At 40.1% G+C, this 12,534-nt stretch overlaps 2 protein-coding genes across 2 annotated transcripts in view; one reads left to right on the top strand and one right to left on the bottom strand.

Annotated features, from left to right (window-relative positions):
• The window catches only part of LOC134656088 (CLIP domain-containing serine protease B4-like), a 288,523-nt gene extending 286,307 nt beyond the window's left edge, over window positions 1-2,216 (bottom strand). Inside the window, exons 1-3 of the mRNA XM_063511605.1 lie at window positions 2,094-2,216; window positions 1,852-1,979; window positions 1,119-1,236 (exon numbers count right to left, since the gene is read on the bottom strand). Coding sequence (XP_063367675.1) covers window positions 1,119-1,236; window positions 1,852-1,979; window positions 2,094-2,163 — 316 coding nt within the window. The 5' untranslated portion in view covers window positions 2,164-2,216. The remainder of the gene's footprint in view (window positions 1-1,118; window positions 1,237-1,851; window positions 1,980-2,093) is intronic.
• Window positions 2,217-2,961: 745 nt separating this feature from the next.
• LOC134655825 (CLIP domain-containing serine protease B4-like) lies at window positions 2,962-10,700 on the top strand. The gene is made up of 8 exons (XM_063511308.1): window positions 2,962-3,004; window positions 3,464-3,636; window positions 3,843-3,972; window positions 4,473-4,532; window positions 4,634-4,773; window positions 8,183-8,291; window positions 9,666-9,846; window positions 10,403-10,700. Exons 2-8 carry the CDS (start codon window positions 3,580-3,582, stop codon window positions 10,647-10,649), a joined length of 924 nt encoding a protein of 307 aa, XP_063367378.1. The 5' UTR covers window positions 2,962-3,004; window positions 3,464-3,579; the 3' UTR covers window positions 10,650-10,700.
• The last annotated feature ends 1,834 nt before the right edge of the window (window positions 10,701-12,534 follow it).

Genomic DNA, 12,534 nt, shown 5'->3' with positions numbered 1-12,534 from the left:
GACCGCAGGTTGCTGACCGCTGGTCTATTCCATTGTTGTTATGATTATGAATCTATTATGTGTAATAGTTGGACCTTAATTTATTAGTAGGAACTTTTTGCAAAACTTACATGACCTATAATACCCCAATGAGGTATACCCAATGAGTACCATCCACGGATACTCGTAGAGTCCTGGGACCGGGATCGCTGTAAAACGAAATTTTGCTCCAAATATAAATTTTGGACCCAGCGCGCATAAGTTGTTCGCAGAAATCTCGAAGCGTCTGGTTGACGTAACGGTGAACGAAGGTCTGGCGGCGATACAGCGAGGAAATGTCGCCAGCATCCTTGGTACAATGCCTCAAGGGCCTATTTTAGATTTAAGCTAGTTATTAAATTCTTTTAGAAATACCACTGTATATATACAGTGGTATTTCTATCTTGTTTGTAAATAAATAATATTTAGAAAAAAAAAGTTAGTAGGTTTCTAATAGGTTAAAATTAATTTATCACCACATCAATTCGTAAAGGCTTTCTTAATGCTTCAAAAATCGAAAATAATATTTATTCCACAAGAACGTCAAAGTAATTTAATGCACAAATTGACTTGTTTCCTTGTGAAATTAACTCTTAATAAATGATTTTGAATGAGTCCCGCACTACGACGATGCATGTTTGAAATAAATATAAAATTAAGCATTAAAATCAATGTTCATTTCGGTTTTATCTACCTTTTTTCTTTAATTTATACAAATATTTGGCATAAGTGATAGGACATTCTGATTCTGTGTCCAGACGAGATAATTTTTCGCCAATCTGATGAAATTGTCCGATCAAATCAGGAATTTGGCTCGCCGAATTCGACCGCCGATTATGACCGATATACCGATAAAATCGGATGCGGACGCAAGAATACCAATTTGAGACGCTAGCTATTTTCGTTTTGGAGCATTTTTTAACTTAGAGGGCTCAAATATCACCATAAATCTTAAATTGTTGATTAAATTAGGAATTGACGCCAATTATTTTCCCGATCAAATCGGTCGATTTGCCCAGCCCGTCTGGACACAGCTTGATTTTGGACCATATTTGCGAACTTTTGGAGTACTTATATTTGGATAGTTTTATATAATTTACCTCCAGCAAGTCTGTCTGCAAAGTCCTCCCCTCCAATGCCGCAGTCGTCCGGTAACAGAGAAAGGTTGGGATGGTTATCGGCGGAATGTCCCAGCTCGGTCAGCTCGGAGCAACATACCTGGAAATTGTTAAAATACAGAATAAGTAACAACACAGCATTGAAAAATACATCAAGTTAACATGGTCGGCGTTGTGTAAAAATATTTTCAATAATGTGAATATGCAGGGAGGAAAATGGGGATAACATTAATATGAAGAAGCGGTCCTCCATGGTCTTAATACGAAATGGTGTACGGACCCTTAAAAAATCATCCGAATTCTTAGTTAAGACTATGAAGTCCTCTGAAACAATTCAAGAGTGTATAGTTACAGTTGGTATCATACAACTTTTCTGTAGGTACAGCCGGTATGGCGACTTGGGAACTTAAGTTGGGGCACTTGGTGAAGGCACAGAATAAGTAATAGCACTACCGTACAGAAATGACACTTCCTACAAAACCGAAGTTTGACAGCGATTCAGGATCGAATCATGATATCCCTTTCTAACTTATGGCACTATCCCTTTCGGCTATTTAGGGTTGTCAAAATTCAAGTTATTATCTTATCTGAGGTCGTGCACGCAAAGGGACGTCAAGTTGTGTCGACCCTATTAATTTCTCGGAGCAATGCTGAGCCGAACGGAGCCGAGTTCGCCCGAAGCTAGGAGTGTCTCCCCACTGGTGTCGGTACCAACCATGGGTCTCCCACCCTCGAACCCGCAGAAGGCACTGGTGAGCTGGGCGTCGATGGCTGGATCATTCTTCTTAATGGCTTCCACAGCAGCATCACATGACTTGTGGGGAATGCAGTCGGTACAGTTTTCTGCAAAATATCATAAACGCGGTAAACACGCGAAATTATGAATTTAATCTTTCTAACCATGTGAATGTCATGCTTGGTTCCTTTATAGTCTAATCTATAGTTATGATAACTTACTTGTTTCCGTGTAAACTGGCGTACAACTTAACACAATGAGCAGAAATAAAGTAGTAACTGTAACGCACATGTTATTTGTTGTTTCAATTATTTTATTCGAAACACTCAATGCGTGGGTGCCGATCGTCTGATGACTAACAACTAGATTTTTAGCCAGCCGGAAAAGTTTTTGTCAAAACTTAAACCAACATTTTATAAGGCGCGAGTAACTCTTGATATTAATGTATTTTTCTGATAAAGTTTTAGAGACTAAAATGTCGTATAAAGTTTTCTGGAATCGGTCCGTATAGATAATGCCATTTTTTCTAAAACACTTTAGTAGATATAGAATAAGCTAATTCCTAGCTGGGTTTAGTAGGAAAATATTAACACTAATAAAATCGCGAGCTGATAGTTTGTATGTTTAAGATGTCCGAACATAGGTAGTAGCTCTGAAGCTCATAGGTAATATTTGACCACTTTAAAAAATCCATCACATCTAGCAGTGTGCCTTAAATTCACATGACTTTAGTGTTGGAAACTGTCAGCTTTCATTTACTTTTAGGTATATACATTTTATAATACCATCACCACCATCATCACTAGCACCATAGATTACTGAGCTAAGCCGCGGAGTAAATGGGAATGGCGAAACTATAATATTTTATTATAATTTAAGCACGATTCAAACTATTCAGACACGGTTTCCTCGAACATGCGCGCAATTACTGCACTTATTTATAAACGCAAAACCGGATTTGACTGACCACTCTGACCAGTTACAACAACACAACTGACATCTACGCATCTACACTCAAATTATAAATTAAGTTTAGATTATTATAATAAAATGAAGAAAATAAATGCCAAAGTTGGTACTGTATGTGTACTCATTTGGTTAAATTGGACTCTCTCTTACACAGCAGCTATAAGTGAGTTGTATAATTTATTTAAACATAAAGCTTCTGCCTTATTATTTAGTTTTATTTTAATAGGTATAACAGTGTTAATACTAGTCCTAACAATAATTTTGGTGGCTAAAAACTACTGTGGCCTTTAGATCCGTTACAAGTAATTTTAATTAAATTACCTATTGAACGCTAAGTTAACTGTCTAGAAAAATGTATGACCATCAATTGCCATTAATAAAATGAATTGTAAGTACATATAATATATAAAACAATATTCTGCAACATCAGTTCTGCTCCGCATGAGCCTCACCTCACTAAAGGGGTTATTAGATCGATCTGGTCACCGGACTTTTTCTTCTAAGACAGTAGAAGGAAGTTATGTCCCTGTGTAGTCCTTAGCTGCAAAATATCAGAAAGATCTAGGATCGGATCGGATCTTGGAGAGAAATAACCCCTTAAAGAAAACGCTAATCGTTTCAGGAAACTGTAGCGATTGCACTAGTTCCAACGCATGTGCTGCCGCCGTGACAGCAACAGAAAATCTGTCAGCTTGCGCGGCAAAGCTGCCATCTTGCGTTCCAGGGATTGAGGTTCAAATGATTGATCAGCTCTCGAGCAACGCCTGCGGACTCGAGGATGCCGGGCTTGGAATGGTTAGTGTTTTATTAAATATAAAAGTACAGTTAGCATCAAATGTAGGGTATGAAAAAACGCGCCAAAAGTATCTGCCACCACAAACAAGTATTCCAACATGCCTTTGGGATGTATCTTTACAGTTCCCGTTTGATTTTGAAGCCACACTCCTTACCAGCTTTTAAGTCAGCATGATATAAAACATAATATAATTTATGATTTCCAGATGTGCTGTGCTGAGCTGACAGCTGGAGTAGAGAGCGTCTTAGCCTCTGTCGACCATCCGAACCTTCCCTTGTTACCGGACGACTGCGGCATCCGAGAGGAGGACGATATTAGATATCGAATAGCAGGAGGTACATGGATCTTTTAAAAAAAACCTGTCGCTTCTTTCCACCACCGCTCTACGCGACAACATTTCCATCTTCCACTTAGACGGTTGGCAGTCCTCAACTACGTATGCGTTTCTCCAGAAGCTTCCCGCCTCGTATAGCTTAACTGTGGAATTATGGAATTAACTGTCGCCCGTGGTATTTTCAGAATGATATCTTCCAGAAATGAGCGTACTCCCATTTTAAAGGCCGGCACCCCGTCTGTATTGCAAGTGTCCATGGGCGACAGTGATTGCTTACGATCAGGCGATTCATCTGCTCGTTTGTCCCCTATACTTATCATTATACGTACATCTATAAATTTCACAAACCAGTCTAAAATGTCACGCCATTTTATTGTCTTCAGTACCTGGTCAGTAGCAACTGAAGTAAGCTTTCTCAGAGGGACTAGGTATGTAAGATTATCCATCAATATCGATTTAGCTATATCTAATTACGCACTTAGACAATTTTTTTGTTTTCAGGGGTCCCAGTATTAGGATTCAACGACTATCCTTGGATGATCTTCATTTCTTACCAGACTCGTGAGTTTTCAAGAAGTTTTATATACATATTACTAAGTAATGACATCAATAAAAACAATGATGATTCGAGCGTTTCTTCCAAATCACTTTCTTTATTTTAGAGGCAGGACCCAGATTCCTGTGTGGTGGCAGCCTGATAAACGAGCACTACGTGCTGACCGCGGCCCACTGTCTCTCCCGCAAGGAAGCGCTCAGTGTGAGGGTACGAGAGTACGATGTGGAAACTACAGGGCCCCCAACTGTGAGTAACAAAACTATTAAATGCATGCGGTAAAGGGTTTAGTAGATACCTAAGTTTAAGTTACATATCAACTACCTAGCTTGCATAAACATAAAGGAGCCTCGTCTGCCAACAAACCTCTGTGGTTTGGCAGAAGAATACGAGTATATGTAATTAGTTGTAAGCAAGATTTGTGAATAAACGTTTTAGTTTCTTTTCTTTTTTAACACGCTTTTATTAGGTCGACCTGTATGTAACTAAATTGTAATGGAATCTTGCAAGTTAAATTTGATCCACTTCCCGGTTTCCGATTGAGCTGAAATTTTGCATACACATGTAAGTCGGGTGACAATGCAATATTATGGTACCATCGAGCTGATCTGATGATGGAGACAGGAGGTGGCCATAGGAACTCGACCTGTATGTAACTAAATTGTAATGGAATCTTGCAAGTTAAATTTGATCCACTTCCCGGTTTCCGATTGAGCTGAAATTTTGCACACACATGTAAGTCGGGTGACAATGCAATATTATGGTACCATCGAGCTGATCTGATGATGGAGACAGGAGGTGGCCATAGGAACTCTGTGATGAAACAACGCAACCTAATTGTGTTAGGGGTTTTTAGAATTGTCTCGATGAGTATTAGTTGTCTGTCATAAGAAAAGTACAGTCAGCGATAAAAGCGTGTAACAAAAATGAAATTTTTGCCAAAAACTTATTTTTACATGAAGTAATGAATGATAGGTGAGCGCCGTGCGTTAGCTGCAGGCACAGAATAAATAATAGTTGTAGGTACAGAAGATTCACTCTAGCAAAACGCGTAGGTATATTACGACGTAATTTACGACAGATATGACCGCCAGGTGGCGCAAGCGCGAGCAGGGGCCCGTTTCTCAAAGGCTTGTAACTTGTAATACAAGCGGATGTCACTTTGTGACAGCTTTTGTTAGAAAGGAACTTCCACTTGTATTACAAGTTACAAGCTTTTGAGAAACGAGCCCCAGGCGTCCCGTCCGTAGCGCGGCAACTACTATGGCTAGACACCAACATTGGTGTGGGCCGCATATACTTGTAAGCAGGGCCGGATTAACCCTAAGGCAGAGTAGGCAACTGCCTATGGGCCCCGCCTCGGCTAGGGGGCCCCGGCGGCCCCGCGCTCATAAAAAAAAAATTGATCCAAATAGCCAAAATTCATAAAAAAAAATATGGTACCTACTCATACCTAACGTCCAATATCAGTTTCTCAGACTCAGAAACATTAGATGATTATGAACCTAAATTATGTTTTTTTTTTTTTTTTTTTTTTTTATACCACATAGGTGGCAAACAAGCATACGGGCCGCCTGATGGTAAGCAGTCACCGTAGCCTATGGACGCCTGCAACTCCAGAGGTGTTACATGCGCGTTGCCGACCTTTTTTTAAAAACCTGTACACTCCTTTTTTGAAGAACCCCATATCGTAGACCCTCGGGAAAACCTCGGAAGGGAGCTCATTCCACAGCCGGAGCGTCCGCGGGAGGAAATTCCTCTTAAACCGCACAGTACGCGACCATTTAGGTTCTAGGGTGTGTGGATGAACACCCTGCCGATGGCGAGCGGTGCGGTGATAGAAAGCTGCCGTTGGCATCATGTCAAACAATTCTTCAGAGCACAGCCCATTGTACAAGCGGTAGAACACACATAAGGAGGCAAGGTCTCTCCTCAGACTTAAAGGTTCAATACCGCTTGTGAGTTTGGGATCATCGACGATTCGTACAGCGCGCCTTTGGATTGAGTCGAAGGGTCCAAGCTGGCATCCAGGTGCTCCTGCCCAAAGGTGACAGCAGTACTCCATATGGGGTCTGACTTGCGATTTATAAAGCAGCAGTCTTTGCCCCGGAGTAAAGTATCGCCTCGCTTTATTGAGCACACCGAGTTTTTTCGATGCCAGCTTAGCCTTACCTTCCAGGTGGCTACGGAATTGGACGTCACTGGAGATGTCGACACCAAGGATCCCAATACTCCCTGACATGGTAAGGGCTGTGCCTTGGAACTGTGGGACCACAGTAAATGGGGTTTTCTTAGCGGTGAAGGCGCAAACTTGTGTCTTGGTGGGGTTGTTATTTTATAGCTTTTAAAGTCTGTAATGTCGAGCTCGAATTTCAAGCTCTCAAGGGCCTAAACCCTCATCAATGGAAAGTCAGTAATGTGAAGATTGCTGAGCTCGACCTTCAGCCTCACTTTTTACCTCAATTTTTGGTTTTTCTTCCAAATTTCCTCTTCTTCAGCTTAGCCTTTGGCCTTGATGCGCCAAGCTCGGCCTGCGGCCTCGCTTTTTAATACAATGGACATTGGTTGGCGTCTGTGCTCTAGCTGAGCTTATCCTGAAACACGGCTTTGACCTCGCATGAAAGCACGCCTCACTGGGAAACTTCGGATTTTTAGGCCCGGCCCGGCCTTTTTAACACGCTTTCACAATTATTTCACAAAAAATTTCGCGCTCGCTGCGCTCGCGTTTTTTGCTGCTTTTCAGGTTAACTCTGTACCTTCATGCTAGGTTGACTGGTGAATGAAGTGTCATTTAAACATGGAAAGTCTATATTATTAGGTTAATTTTAATCATGTAGCTCGGCGTATGGTCGGACAATCGCTGTTCAGCCTGACAAAATATTTAACTACCAATTGCGAAAAAAAGGGCTCTCCCCACACTTGACGCAAAAAGGAATCGGCAAAAACTGATAGCAAAAAGCTTTATGTCCACGCAATAAGAGCGAAAAAGACATCGCTCGGCATTTTCGGATCGGCTCAACTGACACCTGAAGGTTGAAATTAAAATCGCAAACTTACATCCTTGTACTGAACAACTGAACATTATGTATGTAGAATTGACTGTAAGGGGGCCCCGAGCATTGCACTGCCTAGGGGCCCCGACATGCTTAATCCGGCCCTGCTTGTAAGTACTTGTAGCGACGCGATGAAATCGCTGAGACACGCCTGCTGCAATGCAGGTGAAGTTCCTGTTGCGATCCTCGAAACAGAATGAAACTGTAGACCTATAATATATTTAGTGTAATTTTGAGATGTTGGAGTCTCTTGGCAGTTTTAAGGGGACCACTGATTAACAATTTAACAGTCCGCCGGTCGGTATCGGCCTATCAGTTAAGGGGCCCACTGATTAACAGTCCGCCGGACGATATCGGCCTGTCAGTTAGAACAAAAAATTGACAGCTCCGAACAACTGACAGGCCGATACCGTCCGGCGGACTGTTAGTCAGTGGGCCACTTTATAGTTAATATTAAAGTTGATGATTAAAAAAATATGGTCTTTAATCTGTCAGCTTCCACGGCTCATATATGAGCCAGAACGCTTATGGTGACGTCATATCGTGGGATTCGACAGGTTAATCAATTTTAGGATACTGACTTCCCAAAATTGTTGTTATTTCAGGATATACCCATAGAAGAGGCCATTCCGCACCCGGGATACCGCCGTAAACCGGTCCTTACAGATGACATCGGACTCCTGAGGCTGAAAAATCCTGTAAACTTATATTCCAGTATGTAATTCAAGCTCTTTTTTAAGTGAAAACTAGTTGTGCCTTATGGCGCTGTGCACTTATTGTGATTGGGAAAAAATGATAAACTCGCGACAGGTCACGTGACCGTAAGATTCGTAAGACATAAGACGGACACGTGACCTGATCGAAAAACTTTCACAATGTCATTGAGTTTTGACTTCTGCCGGCGGCACTCCCGGAGTGCAACCCGTTGTTTTTTTTCTAGTTCAAGCACTTATTTTAGTTCTAGTTGAACAGCACTTGTTTAATAGAGCCTATTTTGTATGCTCACAGTAGTTCCACAAAACCCCATATGTTTCTGGAAGGCCTTTAGCTTAGGCTATGCAAGGAGGAAGGATAATACCTAAATTGACTAAAGCATGCAAAAGAAGGTCTGCAAAGTCAGTGCAAATCTACGATAACTTAGAATGAAGAGGTATTCTACATTATTAAAATTGTACAACGGGACTTAATCGCGTATCTAAGTTTTAAGATTTACCTCCGACGTTTCGAGGACGGCGTTGTCCCCGTGGTCTCGGAGAAGACTGGCTTAAGTTGATATCACACACGTCGGACGTAAATCGAACAGTCGAATCGGATCGTCGAACGTCGGAGGTAAATCTTAAAACTTAGATAGGTACGCGATTAAGTCCCGTTGTACAATTTTAATAATGTGTATAAATCGTGAAAGTTTAAATAAGAGGTATTCTAGCTTAGCATTAGTTGTAAAACGGGATAAGATAAGAACTAAGTAAAGAAGATAGCAAAAGTGATTTGTGACGTTCCATGGGTAAAGGTACTTTATGGCGGTCGGCGCTTACGCCATTATTAACGAGGCCCCTATACTAATGCGGTGCTACGCGACGTAAGCAACGACCGCCATAAGGTACCTTACCCGTAGAACATCACATTTATGCTACTTGTTTGTGTGCTACCGTAAAATGGGGTCAGTAGGGTTCGCGGGGAGAGTTGGGTTATGAATGGGGAGAGAAGGGATGAAAGGGGGGTGAGATGGGATTTTAAGGCTACTGCTACAAAAATAATGTATTCCAATTTAAAATGGAGCTATAGTAATACTCATAATAAAAAAAATCGATTCAACAATCTTCCAAATTCACCTTTGTATGAAATTCCATCTCACCCCAATTACGAGGGACTACGGGGTGAGGTGGGATTTCCTGTTTATCGTCAAAGTTATGAAATGGAACTACCCAAAATAAAATAAAAACTAAAATACAAACGTCTGGAACACTTATTATATACACCATTCAGTTTGCAGCATAAAATGTTATCGAGGTTAGAATGTCAGTTTTGTCCCTACTGACCCCATTTTACGGTACATCTGTTGAAGACTGTCTGTTTGTTTTCTAATAGAGAACGCTGGCACAATTTGCCTGCCAGTGACCCGCGACTTGCAGAACCAGGATATAATCGCACTGAACGCCACCATTGCACAAAGGAGGAGCATAGAGGAGGAAAACTACGAATCAGCGAAGCTGCTCTATACCGATGTGTCTTTATATCGTGTCGAGTATTGCCGGGAACAGTACAATAAGTATGTATCCAGAGAAAATCCTAGCTACTATACCCTACATAAAAAACCGGTCAAGTGCGAGTCGCGTTTCGAAATTTTGTGTGATGTAGTTAATGGACGACCCCTAATAATATACACGGTGGCTAAAAAAATAACTGCATTCCCGTTGCCAGGGAGGTTTTGGGATTATACTGAGCAACTTTTATTTAATTCTACCGCGATATAATTTCATTGTTTTTACCTTTAATTCCGACGTTTCAGCTGAGTTGCACCAGCCGTGATCACGGAAAGACCCAACTCAGCTGCAACTCGGCTGAAACGTCGGAATTAAAGGTAAAAACAATGAAACTATATCGCGGTAGACCCGTTTGTGTAATTAAATATGTATGCGAAACGCGAGAGTGAGCAAATTTTACTATGGGACCAACCCCGAAGTCGCGAAATAATATTTACCCTGCCATAAAAAAAAGGAACAGCCAAAATGTATGAGTTATTTTTTAGCCAACCTGTATGTATACAACATTGTAATGTTGTTTTTTATTTTAATGAATGTTGAAGGTTTTTTCTTTTATTTCAGAAACAGAAAGCATGGCGAGGAAGACAAGATGATCAACAAGATCTGCTCCGACTCCAACAGCAAGGGGGCTTGTCGAGGGGTCTCCGGGGGCCCCTTGATGGTGTGGGGCCCTTTTGGGGACCACAAGCGCTTTATCCAGTACGGACTTGTGTCGTATGGACCAAACGGTTGCGGCACCCTTTTACCTGAAGTGTACACCGATGTTACGAAATATATGATGTGGATTTTAAATACAATTAGACCTTGAACCTGACTTGACTCGGGGATTTGGCAGAGCAGACCACGTCGGCGGTGGCGAGACGAGTTAGAAAATATGTTTATAATTTGAAAACATTAAATGATTTTATTTACATATTTAATTTAGAATAGAAATATTTAGAAATATTTTTATTCGTGAGCACAAAACAAAAAAGAAAGTTATAATAGGGATGATGACACATGTTGAATTTTATAACAAAATCTAGTAAAATAGATAGCAAACGAGCAATTTATCACAATAATGTGGATATTAAAATAAAATATTGAAAAATTACAAAATTACAGGACCTGAAAGTTTCAAAATTTAAGTTTTTTTTAACTTCCAAAAACGATAAAAGTAAGGGTACCATTCGATTCCTTACATTTCATCCAAAAAAATATTGTATAGCAACTACATACATAAACGCAATATTTCACCAACAAAAACGCAATTTTCTTGTTTTGTCCATACGGGCGATGCGGTCCAGATGGGCGATGACGTCACGGCCTCTGTCCGTTTTGTATAGGGCGTTTCGCGAGTGAAGTGCGACTGTCGGACTTTGACTACAATTTCTGACTTTTGTGTTACTTTAATGCAATGGGTCCCATATAGACATTTGATCCTAAAAACAAACCCGATCGATTGATACCATAAAAAAAAATTAGTCATGTAGCCTATTAGCTATAGTTATAAGCAGAGAAACATAAAAAAGGAGAAAGTACCACGAAATGGTCTCACCTCATCATGTTGCTTGCGACTTCCAGCGCTGATCTTCCGATTTTTATCCCGAATTTCTTTGTTGAATGAAAATGTTGAATGAATGTTGGCTTGAAATTACAAGGAGTTTATATTTAGAAATTATTTACATAATAAATGTAAATAAATAATTATTTCTCTAAATGCTGTATTATTGTACTGACACTTTTATCTGCAATCAGTTCATAAATTAAAGGGGGCGCTAATATTACGTGCAGGGGATCAATAGGGATGATGACACATGTTGAATTTTATAACAAAATTTAGTAAATTAGACAGCAAATGAGCAATTTATCACAATAATGTGGATATTAAAATAATATATGGAAATAATACCAAAATACAAGCCCTGAAAGTAACCGATTTTTTTTTTCAACTTCCAAAAAGGATACCATTAGATTCCTTACATTTTATCCAACAAATATTGTATAGCTACAAAAAAAAGGTATACATAAACGCAATATTTCATCGACTAAAACGCAATTTTCTTAGTTTGTACATAGGGGAGATGCGTGTATAATGATCCCTTAAAGTGAAATTCTCCCCCCCTTATCTGAGCAACTACTGATGCCGTCTATCTAAATATGCATTTAACGTCTTCCCCGTGACCCCGCCAGTTGCCTCTTAAAGTGTCATGGCGGTATGAGCACGTAGCGTGATTTTATTAGAAAATAATTAAAACATATACGTCTAATCTACGGTAGCCTATTTTCCGAATTCCATTACTTTTAGCATGTTGCGTTTTATTCAAATTATGTTTCACTGTCGGATCTTAATGATGTTTATCTATACTTTAAGGATGTTTATACTGAAGCAAGTTGAATTTGAAAGTTATATTTTTGTCGATATTTCAAATTTGGTGTTTGAGGTCAAATGATCCCTTTTCGTAGGCGTAAAATGATCCCTGGAATCATTTTACCCCCTAAGTAATTTACTATAAGCATTTCCTATACAGGCCATAACATATCATGTCGCGAATTTATGTGCGCAAAGCCACTTACTTCCGAAAAAATTACCTTAGGAAGAAATGCTAAGGGCTCTTAATGCGATTAAAATAATAAGGATTGCCTTTTAAAATAGCAAGCAAAATCTGCGCCCCCGACAGCGTTAAAAATAAGGCCAAAATAGAAAAAAATAA

This window comes from Cydia amplana, chromosome 17 (assembly GCF_948474715.1).
Source record: "Cydia amplana chromosome 17, ilCydAmpl1.1, whole genome shotgun sequence".
Taxonomy (NCBI): Eukaryota; Metazoa; Arthropoda; class Insecta; order Lepidoptera; family Tortricidae; genus Cydia; species Cydia amplana.
This window is presented reverse-complemented; position numbering and strand designations above follow the sequence as displayed.

Excerpts from the sequence above, each read along its gene's own strand:
- LOC134655825 (XM_063511308.1), top strand. The coding sequence starts at position 3,580 with ATGATTGATCAGCTCTCGAGCAACGCCTGCGGACTCGAGGATGCCGGG. Across the intron at positions 3,973-4,472 it reads TAGATATCGAATAGCAGGAG|GGGTCCCAGTATTAGGATTC; the intron begins GTACATGGATCT and ends TTTTGTTTTCAG. Across the intron at positions 4,774-8,182 it reads AAACTACAGGGCCCCCAACT|GATATACCCATAGAAGAGGC; the intron begins GTGAGTAACAAA and ends TTGTTATTTCAG.